A 21,465-nucleotide genomic window follows, 5' to 3' on the forward strand; every position below is an offset into this window, starting at 1 on the left:
TCCAGGTATGTTATTGAGTCTTGCTACAGAAAAATCTAATCATTTTTATTTTTTTGCATTTATTTATTTATTTATTTGTTGATTTTTTGAGTGATTTTTTTATTTTATTTTTTATCTTATCAGCTTGAAGTCTGGCAAGTTGTTGTATGGATATAGTGATACGTAGTTGAAGTGCGTGCATTTGACTTTTCATCAATGATCTGCATATTTGATGATTGTTTCATACACACTCCTGCCTTGCCTCGTTCCTTCCCGACACACATTATTTTTTATGTTTATATCTTGTGGCTGGAGAGGGTGGGGGTGATGTTATAGATGATAATAGATGGTTTGAGAAAGATTGTTTGAAAAAAGGTTTTTTCATTAGCACAAAAGCATAGATCTTTTTAATCAATGTATCAAACACCACAATAGGGTTCTACTGAAAAGAAATGTTTCCTCTGAAAATTTGCAAGTGGTTAGAAGCAAAGAGAAACTAAGGGAGTGAATAGCAATGACATGTAGAGATTGTTCAGAATTTATGTTTCAGTCATTTGAACTTGCAAAAATTGCTGGCATATTGAATGTTATTTTCATCTTAATACATGATGTTGCTTTATTAATACATTTTGTATGTAATACAATGTGCTTGATGCAAAATGCTTAAGACTTTCTGTAATATGTCAATGGCAAGATAATGAAGTTTGCATTAAAACAAGCCATTGTACACAGACTCATTTGTATTTGATAGATCTCTGATAGGTGTCAATGCATGGATAGTTGCAAATAAAAACAGTTATTGTAAGAAGCTTTGCAAATTTTGCTTGTTAAAATGAAGTGAAGTTAACACAGCAGGGAACAGAACAGATAACAAAAGCCTCCTTCCTGGCTTAGCAGAAATGCAGCACTTTTGTTTAAGACTCTTTTATTTAAACTTTGGCTCTTAAATCTAATAATGCAGGCTATTACTGATGAGTCACTTTCTAACTTCCATTTATTTTATTTTTAAAAAATGGTGTGGAAATAGGAAAGTCTTTATGCCAGCATGTCATCGATGTTATAAAAGTTATCATTGTTACTGATTACTATAACTTTAAAAGGGAATGAAACCCAAATATTAGTGAAATATATGAATTGAGTGAATGCAGTATTACTAATTTAACATGTCAGTGAAGTTTGAGAAAAATAAGACAATCCATCCAAAAGTTAGGAATTGTTTTGGCACCCCAATCACTGTTATAAGGAAAAGATTAAGAGAATTCAACAAAATCTCTTCTTTTTTTTTTCTTTTGGAAAGCACACATTCCCTCCTCTAGATTGTACTAACATATGTTATAGGTAAAATAATGATTACCAATTACAGGGTGAGGTAAAGTGCCTTTTCATTGTGCTAGAAAAATGGAAGTGTGTTAGAATTCTCTTTATATTTTCTTTATATTGTTGTCCAGCAGTAGTGTCATGAACTGTTGTAGTCTTCTCATTCAGCAATCACGGCAGCAAAACTTTACAAACTCATAAATTTTCAATGATTTGCCAATAATCCTCAAACATCACTGATGTGTTTGACTAATACTGCTGCATTCACTCAATCCACATAGTTGTATATATTTAGGTTTCATTCTTCTTCAACTCTTACACTAACCCTAACCAATGCTTTTAATACCCCCAGAACTATCCATGGTAATGCAGGATGAGCCAGCCACCCTATCAGGCAGATCTTAGAGATAATTTAGTCAACTTTAATCTTTTCCAGGTTTAAAAAGTCATATAGAGATGGAAGTAAGACTTCTGCATAGACTTGATGTGTTTTGTTATTTTTTTTATAACATCAAAGAAGTATTATTTCCTCTTTATTTTGTACTGCGTAACCCGTTTGCCACGATCAAACCTCTTCCGTCAAAGTGTATTTTGGTAGAAGTGTTTATTGCTGAGTGATTTTGACTTTTTTTTTCAAAGTTCAATGGTCTTGTGTCAATAATTTCTGCACTTTTTTTTTTTTTTGTATATCAAAGAATTTGTATATCAACAGTTGAAAGTGAGGTAAGAGAAGCTTCCAGGGATGAAAAGCTATAAACGCCCGTTGTCTTCGCTAGAATGTGACAGAAAGGATTACGACAAATGAAATTACGTACTCCATGATAAGAGAGAGAAGAGAAATAGATAGCGTATACCAGTCTCTCCTTCTCTCTTGCCTGGTATCTCTTCACACACCATCTCCTGTGCACCTGTTTGTTGCTCTCTCACCTTTCTCCCCTAAAACATGCTTCCCTCTTAATATAACCATTCTCCCCTCCCCCTTGCATCATGTCTATACCAGCAAGAACTCTACCTGCATCTTTCTAAAACTCTTATTGTATGTATGTATGCCCCGCCTTGCCCCGCCCTGCCCCGCCCATCCTCTGGCTTGCCGCTACCCCCTTAATGCAGCTTTGCTCCGCCCTATCTTATAACCCCTCCCAAATCTCCGCCTATCTGTTGGTGGCCTGGATGTGGTACTTGAGTGTAGTGCTGCGGTAGTGTGGTGGTACATTCTAGCATTACCTGGCTGTCATGCATGCGTAGTAGATGTCATCAGCATGTCATATGGCTTGTCGTGCCTCTACCTGCAACATGCATCCAAACAGTTTGGTCATCACGTCTCGGTGTTCTGTTTTGCATGCTCTGTTAATAGTGGTATTACACCCCAGTTACAATCTCTAGACCAGTCAATTCACCACCAGGGACTTACTGGTCAGTTTGACCACCAACTTTAAAGAGGGCTGTATATCAAACTTAGGTGAAAAACACAGAGACAATAACTGAACTTTCTGAACAAAGAGACAATCAGGACAAAAGAACAAATTGAAACAAAGAGATGATGTATTAAAGGTGATCACCAACACACTTTGAACTGACTGTAGAAATCCCAAAGACTTTAAGTAGAATTAGCTAAGGATAACATACCTCATTTGTGTATCAGGGCAGGATTTTTAATTATTCATTTGGTTTTTATGACGTCTTATTTCTGTGATTATCATCCCAATTATGTCAATGCACTATTACAAGAATGATATTGAGGTGTCAATTTGGTTAGCTGTGTCATCATCATTAACATTGTGTCTTTTTTTTAAAAGAATGATAAATGTATCAGGTCACAGTTTGCCATGTGATTTATCCTGACCATTTTGTGATATGATTTAGAGTTATGAATGGGTGACTGCTAATGGGGAGCACAAGGCCATTGAAAAATCATCACTTTTTTGTCCAGCACAACATTTCAAGTCATGATTATGTAGAAAATCCTTGAAATGTGCTTGAAGAAGAGATATAAAGAGAAAGCAATCAGGGTGAATTTGAGGGTAGAGATAGAAGATCTTATCTGTTTTATTTTTCATTTTGGAATTTCATATTGACCGTTAATCAATAATTCAAACATCATTGCAACATCTGAAAAAAAAAAATTAATCAAAATATTGTCTTTGACATCGTCATCAAAATTTTCATAGCAGCAAGCTGCTCTACCAGACATGTTTTCACTGATTAACTGAAAATTTTTCAGAATGAGGAAATTTATATTTATGAGCCATAGGAATCCTGAATTGTTATGACAATATATCATGTTATAGGATTATCATGTTGTAAGAATATAGTATGTCTAATATAAAGGCACAATTTAATGTACAGATACAGATTATTTAAGGGGTTATACAATGTACATGGCACGTGCAAATAGGATTAAGAGGTGGTCCTTTTTATTACAATTTTGTGAAAGGCTGTTAGATTCACTCAGTTTTATTGTATATATCACACAAAGCACTCTTCATAATTATTCACATTAGTATCTATATCCACTTATACATAATTATGTTGAGCACACTTAAATGAGTGGTGTGCTAATCATTGTCATTGTCATACGGGTAGCCTAACTTTGCTGGTAAGTGTTAAAGTTGGTTCCCACACAAAACTTCATTTCCAACATTTTGAAAAGGAGACTATATCCTCCAATATTACATTCCATTTGAACAACTACTTGATTTATTTTCTTTTTGTTTTTATCTCTGTAATTGATAATACGAGTATGTTCACATAAGTAACATTGATGCACAGAAGTGTATAAATAATGTCAGTGTCATGTCTAACTGCTTAAAATTGCCAACAAAAATTGGAATAGCAGTAATATAGTTGCAGACATTATGATCCTTTGTCTTGCATCTGGTAATGATGATCTGCAGTGTGTTGTTGGTTAATGCTGTTTTGTTTTGGCCTTTTATTTTCTGAGTGTGCCTGTATGCAGATGTTGCATGGCATTGATGATGTTGCTCGGTGTCTGCATGTTCAGTTTATATTGTTCATTTTCAAAAGTGAATTCTGTGTCATTCAAGCAGACGAAACTTTGATATTCCTTAAGACATGAAAATGCATAAAGAAAAAAAAATCTGACCAAACTGTCATTAGAATTGAAATAATTCATCAATGTAGATGACAAGGTGTAATCAGTTTTGATTTATCTTTGCATGATCAAGGACTATTGATTTGGCCAAAATGTTGCCTTTGTAAGTTTTGTGGTGAAGGTTTATAATAGCTTAATTGAGTTTGAAGTGTTGCCATGGAGATGGGAAGTATTATGTCATGTTCATTGATGATGCTATCATCCTGGTCTTACCCTACCAGGAGGAACCAAAGGAGGACTTCAGCCACCTGCCGCCAAACCAGCAGTCCAAGAAACTCAAGGAGAAGATTGAGGAGCTGCATCAGCTCATTGAGTCGGAGGTCAAATCAAAGTATGTCCCATCTCAGCTCGTTTTATGTCATCCGTCTCTTGCATTCATCCCGTTTACGAATTTTTCAATACCATTCATTTTGCCGTACATCATTAATACCCAAGACATAAAATAAAGTGTTTTTAGGGATGTTTCTTGTTGACTGAAGGAGACTCTGTACACAGATGAAAGGAAGCAATAAAAATTAATGTGGGTATAATGACATACCTGGAATAACTTTACGTATAATGTACTTCCTTGCTTAATGTATTGAAGCACTGTACCAATACCTACAATGTATTGCCAGGGATTTATACTCTTTTAAGGCATGTACACAGAGACTCCAACCCAAAGTACCTTCTGATCTGGAGATTCTCCCGCCTGAAACCCCTAGCAAACGGGAGACTCAAAGTTGATGTGTGCGAAGCGCGAAATTCCCAGGGTTCTAGATGCTCTCTGGTGCTATCTAAGGCTTATTTTTCAACATACGATAGAAATATGTAAGAAATCCTTTCCAACGGGAGACAAAGAGCCAGGGCGGGAGAAATTAAATCTCAAACAGGAGAACGGGAGATTTTGCAAAAATGGCGGGAGATCTCCCGTCGAAAACGGGAGAGTTGGAGTCTCTGTGTACAGGGATTGTAATTTCTTCTCCCCCCCCCCCCCCCCCCATTCTTAGTCCTTTAAAGGACAAGTTCACCTTCATAGACATGTGGGTTGAGTGAATGCAGCAATATCAGTAGAACATATCAGTGAGAGTTTGAGCAAAATCGGACAATCCGTTAAAAAGTTATGAATTTTTGAAGTTTCTGCTCAGTCACGGCTGGATGAAAAGACTACTGGAGCTTGTGATGTCACATGAGTACAAAGATATAAAGAAAGAATAAAGAAAATTCAACATATTTCCATTTTTCTCGCATAACAAAAGAACACTCGACTTCTCTCTTTCAGAAGGCAGGGGGAATAATATTACCTTTAACATACATCAGTAGCAAGTCGAAGAAATGTGCACTGTATTCAAAAAGTAAAGTTTTGTGAAATTCTCTTTTTATTTTCCTTAAATAGTTGTACACATGTGACATACACTGTAGTAGTCTTCTCTTCCAGCAGTGACTGCGCAGATACTTAAAATATTCGTAACTTTTGAACGGATTGTCCAATTTTCCTCAAACTTTCACTGATGTGTTCTACTAATATTGCTGCATTCTCTCAATCCCTATGTATATGAAGGTGGACTTGTCCTTTAAGTAATGCTCAGATTTGGTGTGATTAACTTGTTTGGCTTCAAACACAATATTGTATGACAGTGCTGCAGCTGTGTGCCACTGTGTTTGAGAGGGAATGGCTGAAAACCTTGGCTATATACGTTGTATTATATAATCTGTGTGTATTTCTGTTTCATTGTGTGTGTTTGTATGTTTGTTTGTGTGTATTCAGAGAGGGACTGCAGAGAATGAGGGAGGTCTACACTAAGAACCCTACCCTGGGTGACCCGGCCAGCGTCGACAGACAGCTTGCCGAGATTGGGAAGAAGATGGACGGATTGAGAATGGAATTGGCGAAATATCAAGTGAGTTACCCCATGGCCTGTTTCAGTGATCAGAGGTTTAATTATCTTCTGTGCACCTTCACAGTTATACATTCAACTCCCTCACCCCAAGACTGCATTACTACATGTACCCTCATAGTGGTAGTCATCTGGGTGAGATTTGGATGACCTTTGACCTTCTACACATTGCTTGTCTCTCATTCGTTCACGTTATCATTGCTCCGTAACTCATCTTCACCTTCTAACCAGCAGGTGTCATATCTCCCAACCCCCCCCCCCCCCGCCACACCCCACACCCCCACACACATCACACCGTGCCTCCTGAACATCATATTGCAAGATTTAACAAATGAAAGGTCTGAAATTTTCATCCTGTTCTCATTAACTTGGCACCTCTAAATGCCACTGCATATTCTATTTGTGGAGAGAGATTAGACGGACCTGACGAAGTTCACTAGATCTGCACAAAATTAGAAAGATTATCTAAATCAAAATTATCAAAAACTTGTAAGTTTTCAGGAGATAGATGAATAGATACATCGATTTAATAAATACAGCATATATGTTGTGATCATATATTGTATACCAAAGTCTTGCTCAGCGGTCATTCACTTTTTCATGCTGTGTTTTATGAGCTCAACCTAAATTTGGTATTAACCACAAAGTCAGAAAATTATATTGCAGATCATTTGCGACATCAGATACAAAGATTTATTTACCAATTTGCAGATTGAAAGCATAAAATATGTTTTGATCATATATTGTATGTCAAAGTTTTGCCCAAATGACGTTTACAATTTCATGCTGTGTGTGTCTTTTTTCAAATTCGTATATCACTGATCGGGTTTGTAAGTTGCTTTTCATACCTAAAGACCTTTACAAGGTTTCTCGATTAACAGTGTAAGGTACGCAGAGGTAAACAAGTTGGATAAAGTTTCCTATGGGCAGTTTGCTGTAGCTTTGGCAATTACAAAGTAAAATGTATATACCCCAACTGCTCATTTGCACCTTAATTTTCACTAATGAATTTGGAATTTACCAAGACATTTAACAATCTTCTAAAGACTGTAGATTAATTCACCCAGACATCTGAAATTTTCACCCAAACTTTGGATAATTTCACTCTGTGTGCATCCGTTACATTCTAAGCTTCTCTACATGTATTTACTTGAGCTACATTGTACATGGTATTCTATTTGTGCTAGAATCACATTTGTGGAAACGCTTTGTCGTGTTTCGTTTGCCTCTGCAATGTTTGTACAGTTTGTGTCTGCCTCTAATACACGTATGCATGGCTCGGTGTGTTCCAATGCTATTACTAGTAAACAGTCATTTCTAATCACCATAATGCAATCTAGTTTTCATTCCATGTAATGTATCATACATTGACATGTGGGTGAAGGAGTGTGTGTAAGGTTTATACCTAGGTTTGACTATCATCTAGAAGCGTAGGAGCTTCATGGCACAGAGGTGCTGGCCTTGGATGCTTAAAGATTATGTCCTAGGTTCAAATCTCAGCCTGGTGCATACATCCTTATGCAAGGTGTTTTACCCTGTACCCTATGGCACCGGTGCAAAAGGATGGTATCCAGCCATGAAAGGGTAAAACTAATGATAGCAAGGCCCTCATAAGAATGGAGCTTGCACTGATGAGGGTACCCTGGGAAAATGATACCACATTATTATAATTTCTTCATATTAATTTGGTCTCAGAAAGGTGTAAGGGTGTAATAATAAGATGGGAATAGAGGTAAAAGGTCTTAGCCGCAAGATAGTCTAGGGAGGAAACCATGGTACAATAGATAAAATGGCAGCAAAGTACTAGGTATAAAAATTTCACATTGTCTGTTTTAAGTGAGATTGCAATTAAGGTTGTAAAAAAAAAAGAGTAGTGACATCCTTTTTTGCTCAGTTCAGATTATGTACTCCAGCATTTGTTCAATTATTGCATAATCTTAAGTCTTGTTCCCCTTCTTCATATCATTACTGTCAAGCTTAAAAGAAAAAAATACACACACACACACACACACAGAAGAGATTTGCTTGATTCTGAGTGTCTTGGAGCTCAAGGATGATAAATTTGCTAAATGTAGGCAACTTAATGATAACATAAAGATGAAATTTCACCCCTCTGATACAGATAGAGATTATGATTTAGATTTGGCTGATATCAAAGATTATAGCGTTTGCACACACCCATTTGCTCTAGTTCATGCAATGATATGCACATCACTGAATTGTTAATTCTCACACCAGCCATTGAATACTCAGCTTTAATTAGAAAAAAAAAGAAAACAAATGAATAAATAAATGAAGAAGAGTAGTAATGTCAAATATAACACTGTGACATTTCTTTAATAATCCCTCTCTTAACATGATGTTTCAAATTTCACAGTATTTTCATGAGAGGAACTTACTACCGTATTTCATTTATTGTTTTGTTTTTTAATAAATGCCCTTTTTGTAATAACATATTGAAATATTAGCTAACATATCCTTTTTTTGTTAGTTAGATTGTAGTGATACTTTCATTACACTTTTTCATTGTCTGGTTTTGTTCAATACATCATTGCCATATTTAACAGTGCTGGAGTGTTGCATTAAAGACGAAAACTTGTAATTGGGAAATCTAAAAATATTTTGTGTGTTTTGATTATTTGACTGGGAAAGAAGGGAGTTCAAATTGAATTTTTTACCAACAAAATAAATCTGTGCTTGAATGTTCTGCCTTACTAACGAAAACCAGAAAAAGATAGTACAAGTAAACATTAACTTGTACTATTTTAGAAGAGAAAAAGGTCTCTACTGGACTTGAGTGTGTTTTAAGAGATTTTCTAAGCATGTTAGCCATTTGGTTGACCCTAGATTGTCTGAAGAAAACATTGTGTTGTGTATGCATGCTGAGTTTGTTTTTTGTGTTTCCCTTTATTTTCTCCCCACATCAATCACCCGTAAATCCCCTATGTAAAAAGCTTGATGAATCTAAGATTATAAGAATATAAGAAAATAAGATTGGCCAAAAAAAAGCATGGCACATACAAAGATCTGTTGTCATTAACGACACAGAGGGGGTAGTCGTGGGTAGATTGTGTTAACCCTAAAAAGACTGGGGGGGGCCTAAAAGGCCCCCCCCCCTCGACATTTCGCGCGATTACTCAGCAACACGCAATGCTCTCGCCGCGATGCTCTATGACTTTTTTCTTTCGAGTTTCCCGCACATTTTGACACCAAATTTGTGACGCCCGGGGGTATGGTTCTGAAGTTACATAACTTTTTGTACATGCACGTGAGACCGAAAATGGCTCAAAAATGTGATTTTGTGTACAAAGTCAATACAAATCAAGTTTTATCACATGGTTCATATAAATATGCTTATTTTTACTCTCAATGGCTAAAATCAATTTGTTTTAGTAGTATTATGCTTCAAAAAGGGTCTGCCACAAATTTTGCTGAAAAAAAAACAACAAAAACAAAAGGTCGAAAAAACAAAGAAATACATAAGAAATTCATAAAACAATAAAATAAATAAGAAATTAATTTTGGTACCGAATTTTTTTTCAAGTACATTTGCTAAGAATGCTACAAAGAATATCTAGACCAAAAATGAGCACTTTTGGAGCTTTATTTACTGATTTAGATAAAAAAGTCTGATTTCTCGCATAGATTAGCATAATCAATCAAAATAAAATAAAAGAAGACTATTTTGGAAAATTTGAATATACGATCTTGTAGATTACATCGCACACTACCATTGTGCAAATTTCCGCGGCGATCGCGCGATCCACGGCCGAGATCTTAAGGGGGGGCCCTTTAGGCCCCCCCCCCAGTCTTTCGAGCTACCAAAATAGCCCAGTCTTTTTAGGGTTAAAGAAGGAAGAGAAAGTGGAAAGTTGATATGAATTTTATATCAATGATAGACAAAGAGAAATGGTTTTTAAATTTTCATGACAGGTGTCCATGAATATTGTCCCACAAATTTGCTATTTGTTCCTATAAAAAAAAATGCTTAAAATGTTTTGTTGAATTCAGACCTCCCAACCATTCTGAAATTGGAGGAAAGAATCTGAATTTTGATCATCACCAGCTCTCGTTTCAATAGGAGTCCCTATTTTTTCTGGATAATTTTACTACATATTGCTATGGGAACTGCTCTGTCTTTCCTTCTTTTGAGCCAAATCATCCATGTTTTTTCAGTCAGAAAGGTTAGGAAATCAGTCAGAAATCAGTCAGAAATTAGTAGATTCCTCTCCCACCACACTGTGAGGAGTCTTGAATAGCATGTCAATCTTTTTTTTTTTCTTTGTGCTTTGTATTGTGATAGGAATAGAAACCATGTCTTATGGTTTGTGTGCATGTGATGTCAAAAGATACTTCACATGATGTGTCTAAATTAGATCTTGAAAGTAGACTCATGCTTAACACATACTGATAGACAGTGTACAGTACAGACATTGGTTGAAAGTGAAAATACAGTCACCCTAATAACAATGCTTGTTCCATAGAGTTTAAAGATGTCCTCCTTTTTGCAAGTGGAAGGACTGACAGTTGAAGTAGTCTTGAGAACTTCATGTGCATCTTGTATCGTGGGAAAATGTAGATGGGGCAAGGTTTTCCTTTTGATTTGGTGGGGTTTTTTTTTTCTTCTTTCGTTTACTGTGATAGTCAAGTGGGTTATGTGATATGTTGTGAAAGCTCACTTCTGGATTAATGAATAGCAATGAGACATGTGGAATTTGCTTCTTTGTTTTCCATTGTGAAGTCAATGAAGTGGATTTACAAAGTTATATCAAATTCTCCAGTCAAAAGAGTTTCAAGTTAAAGAGAGCCTAATTTTGATCTAGAATCCCATCATGCTTTCAAATTCAGGACCATCACATGAATGGTTATGGAAGGGACTATTGTGGTGTAGTAGGGGCTGTGCAGTGTAGGAGTGTCCATGTGTCATCAGTAGGAAGAGATAATTAGATTGCATGCCTCAAGGTTTCTACCATCACAAACGATATCAACCAACTCAAGAGGGCAGTATTCATGACATTAATGTTGATACTCTCCTTGGTTGGCAGATAAGAGGGATAAATGGTCCTGTAAGTCATGAAAATTGTCCTTCAGCTTTCCAGACCTTAGTAATGGTGAAATGAAGATACACTGTAGTACCAGTTATTAGTGTTAGCAGTGTTATGCCTCACATTCTTGTGCAAACCATTTTGCTTTTGCTTTTGTGCACCTGTCTGATCTTCCACACATACAATGAATAGGTAGATATGTAGATAGTTTACAAATAAACAAATTAGTGCATAAGTCAAGTATGAAACTGAGGCTTAAAGATGATATCATAGATGTAGAGAGACACATAGTACTTAACAGAAGTGGCTTTATCACTTCTGAAGTTTGCAGGAATGAAGCACTGTCTTGCACTCCTTCACCTGAATTAAGGCTAACTTTACACCCCTTGGTATAGGAGAGGGGTGGGGAAATGTACCCTACCAACAACCAGTGTGTATTGTATTCTTTTTTATATCAAGGTAATATGTCCCACTCCTTCAAGTTTGCAGGGGACTCCTTTTAATGGTTGAAGAACATAAAAGATTTATCAGAAGGTGATGTAGTTTGAAAGATCACATTTGTGAGTCCTAGCAGTACTTTACAGCCCTCATAAGACATTTATTTTGCTTTGGTTTTTGGACTGTACTTTGTAACAAGACAGGGTTGACATTTGTACCGATAGGTGTTGGGTTATAATAGGAGATGATGACTGGCTAATAGCTGTACATGAAGTCAGCATGAATCTTATTTTTCTCAATAGTACCACTTAAAATGAGACACATGCAAACTCTCTCACATTGTATATGCTTGCTTATGCTAGTTGCCTTATTGTTATAAAGTAGTAATGGTAGAGTAGAATTCAGAGATGATATTGACCCATATAGTGCATCCAAGGGGTTATGACCACTAGTGCTAAATTGTGTCCTTATGGCAAGATTGCATAGAAGTATGAACAAAGTTTACTCGAGTATGCTAGAACTATCATTAAGATTTCTACTTGCCATTTGTAGGAAAGTGCCCCATAATGCAGGTCACATGTGTGCACACAAATGATGTGCGTGTTCAGGACTAATAGATAATGATTTCTTTTTCAAAAAATGCGCAGGAGCTAACAATGAAATGGCATGACCGCTGATTGATACTGCCTCTGCTTAAATTTGATTTTACGCTGACTAGAAACATTAACAGCAAGGCTAGTATACTGGCATACTGACCGCTTGAGATTGTGATGCATTCTTCCTACGTGCCTGCTTTTCATTTGTTACCCGGGATTGTTTTCATTTCCAAAATTCATTCTGGTTTGGGGTAGAAAAGCATGGAATGGCATGACCCTTACACAGAGATTTCTATGTTTTAGCATCTGGGCAGTTATCCACAGAATATGAGTTGATTAATATGTTTGCTTCATTTCTAAAATGGGATAGAGAGATTATTGGAGGAAGGCAACTGTACATAGGAAAAGTATGTCTTGCTTTGCATTTGCAAATGTATCTTTGCTGTTTCAAAGGGCACAGACATTGCTATTTGCTATTTGTGGACAAAAAGTGGATTTGCTGTTTGTGGACAAAAAGAAAAGAGGGGTTTTTTTGTGTGTTTTTTTTAGAATTGCACTCAGTTTTGGATGATGGTATTTGTGTGTGACAAGCTTACCTTGTTGTATGCATGCCATATGTCTATGGTAGTCACAAATATGAAAGAAAAAACAGTGAAAGCTTTATTAGAAGATTGGTGAGAATTGCCATAGAAATTATCCTCATGCCTGAATTGATATGACTTGCACAAGATACTAGAGTGTCATTTGAATTATTGGAAATGTGTCGAGTATGGAGTGGATTTTCACACAGACAGTGTGTGATACATTTCTGATTTATTATGAATAAACTGTACTCATAAAATGATAGGTGCAGTATTCAGCCACTTTGTACATGTTTGTTGTAACCATCATACTCTTTGCCATTTCCTTCTTATGATCTTAACAAGAAGGAATTAAAAAGTTGATAAATAGGTGAAAAATTGTGATTCTTGTTGTTCAGCAAGTTGTTTTCAGTCAGCACTTAGATAGAATAATCTTTAACCTCAATGCCTAAACTGTTTGTTTTCATCTTTTTTCTGATATGGTATTCTGCTCTGCAGAAAGCGGTAAGGGAATATTTACCTCTCTTAAATTATACTTATATATCAGCTCAAGATACTACACTCTGCACCTTTTACTCTCTCTCAAAGAAAAATGAGAGAAAAACAATAGAACAGCGTGAGCTTTATAATATAGTCCAGCTCACACTTAAAGTAAAACAAAAATTTGAGTTGATTATCTACTTTAAAATATATATTTATCTTTGAAAAGCCCAATGTGCTTTTCCACCATATATTAAACTCCTTTTGATTTATTTTGCTGTCCTTGCTCAAATATTTAACAAAATTCCCGTGCAAGTCTCTGACGATTTTTCGTTATGTTTATTCGGCGGGAGAGAACACCACTTCTAAGACACTTCTTCACCCATCATATCTGACTTTAGAAGTACACTGGCCATTCGCCATACAAAAACAATTCACTCCCGAGTGTAAGTACTGTCCACATTACTCTACTTCTTGCATTTTGTGTTTCTGTGAGCAGCATTCCTCCTTTTTATTTCTTTCCTTTTTTTTTATTAAAAGAAGATTTATTTCTTTTTTAGATAATCAAAATGCCTGGTTCTGTTTTTTTTTTTCCTCCCATTTTTCGTTAACAGCATGACCGTGCATTGCTGCTTAGCATGATTTATATCTATATATATGTATATATGAAAATATCTTTTTTTGAAAAGTACCCTAGTATGATTTTGTTTGTTCTGTTTGAAGTAAACTGTGTGCTGAATGTAAGGTAAACTTCTCACATGGTGTATTATGTCATGCAAGCCTCAGTGGTTACTTGATGACACTTGTCATCACTGTTTTGTAATTGTCGAGCTATAATGCTACCAACACCGCATGTATGCATTCAAAGTTGAAGGTGAACGAAGGGAAAAACAATAAATAACATGATTTTTATTATTTGAAGGCATTATTTACCATTTAAAGATAAAACAAAAATCCAGCTTTAGTGCTTCAAAATAGTTCTAAAATGTTAGTTAGGGATAGAAACAACGAATGTGAAAATGTTGATCAGTAGAATAAACATTTAAGTATTGTTAAATATACAAATTGTGAACAGTAGTTGTAATAAAATTGTTTCTAAAATAAACCATCTACAGTTATGGTTCAGTGAGAAAAACGGTGATATCTCCTTATATTTTAGGCTTTATTGCACTTTTTTTTATATGGTAGGATGTTTTGTGATACAAGTAACATACAGATTGTATCAAATGTGATAGCTCGAACATTTTTTAAATCACTGATCCCAATGGTAAACAATACCTTTGTATTCTTCACACACAAGTCCATCCAAAAGAAATTAATTACTCTCAGAGACATTGTATGACAAGACAAGACAAGAGATCCTCTGAATTCAGAAATAATTGATTAGCTTTCTTTATTTTATTTGTGGTTTTGTGCATGAGCATGAATGCACTTTGATATTTGCCTCTCTTGGAGCCACTGTATAGGTTTTGGACTACTAATTATTGCTTGCCTGTCACCAAAGATTTTTTTAGAGCTTAATAAAGTGAGGAGAAATTTCAGGATTTTTATAAATCCATGGCCAAAGGTGATTGTAAAGTTTGTACATTCAGAAGAATGAACTTGGAATCTGGTAGAAATTATTTCATCCGCTCTTGACACAACGGAATGATGTGGGAAAATGAAAATTAAATAAGATTATAGCTTGTATTGTGAATATGAATATATTAATAATTATTTAGATATGTAAAATGGTAATTATGTAGATGTACAATGGAATAGAGGCATAAGATACAGATTAATGATAACATGACTTTGCATAAAAGTTCTGTTTTTTCAGTGAGCAATGTGTGCCATAGTTATGTGATAGGCCTCTCGTTCAAGGGCAAATTGCTTGTCGAAAAGAACAGCTCAACTTCTGCTGAAACTAACAAACTCACCTCGTAGTCAAAACTCGTGGCTGCTGACTGCATTGCCAATTTGTGTAGAAGAAAACAAAACAAAAAAGTGACATAGTGCTATGCCAAATGCATCCGTGATTGCTTGATACAGAGTGAAATGAATGGTGTGTTTTGATATCAGTAGTGGTGTGCATGCCTAGGAGGTATTGAAAGTGTTTGGTCTGTGTAAAAAAGGTGGTAGTCCATTGCATTCAGGGACATTAAGCTGGTCTCTCTTTTTATTTTTTTTCCTTGTCTTTTTGTTTTTTCCTTGTCTTTTTTGTTATTGTTGTTGTTGTTGTTGTTGTTGCAAGAAACATGCACCATATTGACTTTGAGATGCAATATTTGAATTGTTTGTATTGATCAGTGAAGCAAGAATGTTTTCATTGATGTTAAAAGCCTGTAAAGACTGCTGATAATTGTATTGTGTAACTTTGATTACACTGAAACTTTGGTTTTAGATACAGGTGTAATTTTCACAAACTTAAAATGGGTTGTCTTGGTCCCACATAACTGTATCTGTGTTGTCGCATCAGCAATGTTCAACAAAGAGTAACCAGTTTCTGTCACAATTGCCTAATCTAATAACTGCAAAGTTTTCCTGTGCACTCAAAATTTGCGAGAGAAAAAAAACTGCATTTGGCAGCTGCTGTAGTATGGATGTAATGTTTTTTACATCTAAGAGAGTTGCAGAAATTAGTTAGGACTAGCATCTATCAAATATGGTTGCAATCTCTAAAGGGCATTTTAGTTTGAATTAATTTTTGCAATAAGCAGAGAAAAGACTGCAAGTAGATCTTAAAATCAAATGCTTAACAAATATTTGGACACTCCTTGTCATTCACCCCCTTCTCATTTCTCTCTCCCTCTGTCTGTCTGTCTGTCTGTCTGTCTCTTTATCTATACTATATGTCTCTATCTATCTGTCCATTTATCTGTCTGTCTATCTATCTGTCTATCTATCTTTCTATCTGTCTATCTATCTGTCTATCTATCTATCCATCTATCTATCTATCTGTCTATCTATCTATCTATCTGTCTGTCTATCTATCTATCTATCTGTCTATCTTTCTATCTGTTTATCTATCTGTCTATCTATTTTTCCATCTATCTATCTATCTGTCTATCTATCTATCTATCTATCTGTCTGTCTATTTATCTGTCTATCTATCTATCTATCTATCTATCTGTTTATCTATCTATCTATCTATATGTCTATCTATCTGTGTCTCCTTTTCTTTCTCTGACTTGATGTCGCTGTCGACGTATTGTGGGATCCTTGCATTTGTCAAGTTTACTTGTATGCATGTACATTGTGTCTGTAAATTGAAAACTATTTGACAGCAATTTTATTTCCTCCTTACAGTTCTCCCTCCCTCTCTCCCTCTCTCTTTGTTTTTCCTGTGTCTTGTATTTCATATGGTAATACAGTACTTCTTATTAGTCATCCTATGAAGCTACTGGATGATACTTTCCTTTCTTTTTCATTCTCTCATCTTCAATATCTCTCGCATTTGCTTTTTCCCCGAATGTCAGTCTCTCCTTCTCAACATCATTTTATACCTAAGTGATTCAGTGTTCTGCCACCTGTCATTTCTTTAAAAAAATAAAAAGATAGAATGATGTGTTTGTCAAGAGGGAATGTGATGTTATTGTGAATGAGATACAGGGCATTCCCATTGTAACGAAAATGGTTATAACAAAGCCCTCCATACAATGAAGTAAAAATTCAGGTCCCAAAAGCATAATCTGTGTCTTTATATACTTCATTGTTCAGATATAACAAATGTCGATTTGACAAAAGAAGTAAAACTGCTGGCCCATAGGAGTTCGTTAAAGTGAGAGTGAACTGTATAAACACTAGCATGAAAATAGTACCAGTGTTATATATTTGATATGCAATATTTGATATGCATCCTTTGTTGAGATTTCTTTTCTGCCAGATATTGATGCCAGCAAGGGAACACTATCCATTTTCTAAGGACGTAGATCATTCAGTACCAGATTAAAGAACGATGTGGCAAATAAGAGTGATGCTCTTGTGCTCGTGGTGTTTTCAGTCTTCTTAAATTAAAAAATCTTCTTAACTTTGACAATTAGGCAGTTTCTCTCATTCAAGATGTAAAATCATGCGGTGTGTAGCTGGTTGGTTGTGAAAGCTTGATTCGGGGAGACGGCGGTGTGATAAGCTGCAAAGGGCATCACGGACAGACTTGTAAGAAAGATCTAAAGAGATTTAGCACTTTTTCAATGTCATTGTTCGTAAAGAGTAATTCAGAGATAAAATGTGGATTTTAAGTATAGTAAGACATATACTTCATGAGCAGACATGCAGAATGTAAATAATCTCAATTTTTGGCCAAAAATGATATGAAGATGTTGTCTCTGTAGAAAGAAATCCCATTTTAGTTATTTCTAGTAAACCTGACCACTATACTTAATCTAAATCAAAATGAATACTATATTGATGGACATCAAAACTCTTGCATTAGATTCATTAGGCCTTAACACATTGACGCATCATCAAATTTAAAACTGTCAGAACTCTTTATATGTGATGTGATCATCATAGTTAAATCGAGCTTAAATAAGTGATGGAATTCTTTTTTTATTATTCTTATTTATGTTATTAGGGAAAGAGAGCATGTTCATTGATTTGTTGGTTTCTCAAAGTAAAAGTGGGATCCTCTCTTGCACAGCTTTGCTTTAGTATGCACCAAGAACTAACATAGCATGATTTTTTTTTTTTTTTGTCTGCCTTTAAAGAGCACAGTGAAATGAATAGATGGAGCAAGTTTGAGAATAAAAGGGAGAGAGAGAGAGAGAGAGAGACAGAGGTTGTGATGCACAGCAATTTTTGTTGTTGTTGTTATGCTCTGTCTTTGCATTTTGAGCTTTGAGTGCACACAGCATGCCCCGCCCGGCAACAGGAATGCATCACCTGCCCCCGCTGCTATCACCTCAGTCTATGATGCGCTTGACCCATTCAATGTGTGTTGTGTGATGCAGGGATGCGGACAGGAGGAGCAGAGTGAAGAGAATGAAAAAGAGGAGCCAGGCCATCGGCAAAGTGTACTTGCTGAGATCAAGGTTTTTCTGTAACCGCGCTAAGACTGCCTGCACGCTGAGAGCAAGGAGGAGAAATTAGATTGTAGTAGTAGTAGAAGTAGTCGCAGGGAGGTAGAAAGAGTCTCTTTTCACCTCCCTGGTAGTGGTAGTAGTAGAAGTAGAGGATACTTTGATACCTGTAGGGACGAGCACTTGCATGGCGTACGTTGACGCAGCCTGAGGTCTGATACAGAGGCAGGGATCGGGGGAGGGGGAGGGGGAGGGATGGTGGGAAGGGGGGAGAATGAGTGTTGTGTAACTGCAGCTTGGTGGGACATCACCCCATTCAGATTTAAAAATTAAGTAGTTGAATGGAGAGTTGTCACCGAGAAGTAATCTGTTATTCATATTGCAGCTGTGTGATAGGTACCGATGTAGACACAATAAAGCTGAGGTGCAGAGTTTCAAAAATGTAATCTATGAGAGGAATTTTTATGATATTTTTTATAAGCACATACTAGTATTTTGATTGCTGCTTAAGTTTGATTTAGGAGCTGTTCTCCCAAGTCGTAGTGGTGTTTAGGTTAAAGATGTTATCATAATAATTGTACAATAATACCATCAGTCTAGTGTTGAGCATAGCAGCTGCTTTAATCATTATGCAAAATACAGCGATCATTATTTTTCCATTGCATTAATTTCTATTTCAAGACTTTGTTTTGTCCCCTTGATTTGCTTTAAAAAATTAAAAGTTTCTTTCATATGCAGAAAGCCTCTTGTTTGTTTGTTACATTGATATTTAAACTGTCCCTTGATGCTAGTAAATCATGAAATGACATATTCTGATATATATTTGTATATTTTCGATGCATATAATATTTTTGTAAAAGTATAAAAACATTAATTTGGTGTGAAAGGCTTATCCTGATATTCTAATGATTTGTTTCTTTTCTGTTTTTTTATTTTTTTATTTTGAGGGACTAGGATGCATATATATAAGCTACAGTAAAAAAAAAAAAAAATCAGCTCTTTATTTCTTATATATACCTATCAAATGGGTGATATGGGTGCATGACAGTTAAGCCTAAGTAGCATGAACCTTTTTCCTGCAGTCTGTATCTACATTAGAACACAACAGTCTTTAAATTGATAAAAACACATATACAACATCCATTTCAAGTAAAATGCATGACTCCATTAAGTTCTTCTGTATTTCATATTTTCTGCCACTATCTGAGCAAATAACTTGCAAAAGGAGAAAAATATCTATACCCAATTGCAATATAACTTTGCACAACATATGTCTGCAAATGTTATGTGTGCATGGATTTTTGTTTATGTTTGGTCCACTTTTTTTTCCATTTTTTTTGTATGTTTGATCCTTTTTTTACCTCAATGCCTTTGAGGTACATCGCACAAGATTTCTTTGTTCAATGTCTTTGTTCAATGTTTTTGTTCATTGTAAAGTTGGCTTTCAGCTCTTGCAGTGTCTTCAATGTGCAACTTGTTCTGATTGTTTTGACAAATTTGGTGTCTTGTATCTCTTTGCATTTTACATCTCGACAGACTTCAGACAATTTTAAGAATGATTGTAAATTGTTTTAAGATTTTGTCTAATGAACTCCAAAAGAAAACTGCCAAACTAGGCAATTTAGCCCTAAAAATGATCTTTAGGAAGAGACAGATGTGTGTTAGACAAGAAATCCCAAGTAGTGGGAATGTCTAAAAATCAATGTCATTTCTTCTTATCAAGAAAGAATAGTTATATTTTGCAATATTGTAAGAGAAGAAAGTAGCCATGCGAGGGTATTTACAAAGTCATTTTTAGAATAGGGAGATGTTCAGTTTATTGTCTTTTAAACGTTTTGCATTTTAGTTACAATCTGATAGATTTAGTATATTTTCAGTAAAATATGATATGAATGTAGGATGCGATACAAAGATCCATAAAGTTGTCATGGTTGATTTTTTGTATAGTGTGTGGATTGCTTCATTGTAGGCAGTAAAAGGTAGCAAAAGCAACAGAAGCTCCATGGAGCTGTCTTAACAGCCATACATGACTAACATCTGATTTGTTCATGACATTTTGATGTGTGCTCATTTGATAATGCCTTTCTGTGTGCCACAGAACTACCTAGCGCACGCTGAAGGCAAAGCCCCCACCCCACAGGGCACACCGCAGAACACGCCCCACAGCACACCCCACAGCACACCGCAGCCACCATTCAAGACGCAAGAGGCACGGGAGGCCGAGTCGGAGAGGTTGCCCCCCAGTGGGGCCGAAACGCCGCTGACGATGACGGAACATGACGGCCAGAATGCAGGGGAACCCCTCAGGTAAAGACTTGGGGAGTAGGGGAAAAAATGTGGGGGTCAAAGGTCAAATAGACCTGTATTTAGCTGTAATGGGAAATGCATGTTGTATCAAAATCAGCCTGTCTTCAAAGGGTTTAGGATGCTTGCAACATTGTTGATGGGAGCTGGTGCAGTCAAATTGTAGATGAGATATTGATAAAATTCTACCATATGTTTCCTTTTCTGTCATATGTCAGTATACCTCTGAATTATTGCAATGAGTTCATATCCTGTACTTTCTGTATTATACACCAACAGACTTCAACCCACAAAACACATAGACTCTTAAGTTAGAGACTCTGCTGCCTCGACCCCCTGGTAAATGGGGAAACTCAAGTGATGTGCGCAATCATATTAAAGCCCCTTGCTAACATTTGCAGATTTAAAAAGAAACACACAAAAAACAGCTGTAGTGCTGTAAAATAGTTCTGAAATGCGAGTTAGGAATTCGAGAAAAAAATCAACATGAAAATGTTAATCAGTATAATCAATTAGTGGAAAAATGAGCATGAAGAATTAACATTATAATCAATGTTAAATATTGTTAGATATACATACAAGATGTGAACAATACCGTATGTCAAAAAAAAAATCTTACAACGGGACCCTCCGCAATGATAATTTCAAAAATAGTGAATCAATCCCAATACGATTTCAGGGTATGAAACTAACTTATTACCCACATCTTACAGAAAACCCCATCCGATTTGCTTCA

At 35.9% G+C, this 21,465-nt stretch overlaps 1 protein-coding gene across 1 annotated transcript in view; it reads left to right on the forward strand.

Annotated features, from left to right (window-relative positions):
• The window catches only part of LOC139728875 (formin-binding protein 1-like), a 59,062-nt gene that overhangs the window by 33,532 nt on the left and 4,065 nt on the right, over positions 1 to 21,465 (forward strand). The window contains exons 11-14 of the mRNA XM_071639809.1: positions 4,630 to 4,739; positions 6,156 to 6,288; positions 13,827 to 13,871; positions 20,524 to 20,732. Of these exons, the coding sequence (XP_071495910.1) occupies positions 4,630 to 4,739; positions 6,156 to 6,288; positions 13,827 to 13,871; positions 20,524 to 20,732 (497 nt within the window). The remainder of the gene's footprint in view (positions 1 to 4,629; positions 4,740 to 6,155; positions 6,289 to 13,826; positions 13,872 to 20,523; positions 20,733 to 21,465) is intronic.

The sequence above is a fragment of the Diadema antillarum genome, unplaced genomic scaffold (genome assembly GCF_040938485.1).
Source record: "Diadema antillarum isolate AM-2024a unplaced genomic scaffold, OU_Dant_1.0 seq00000204_RagTag, whole genome shotgun sequence".
Lineage (NCBI taxonomy): Eukaryota > Metazoa > Echinodermata > Echinoidea > Diadematoida > Diadematidae > Diadema > Diadema antillarum.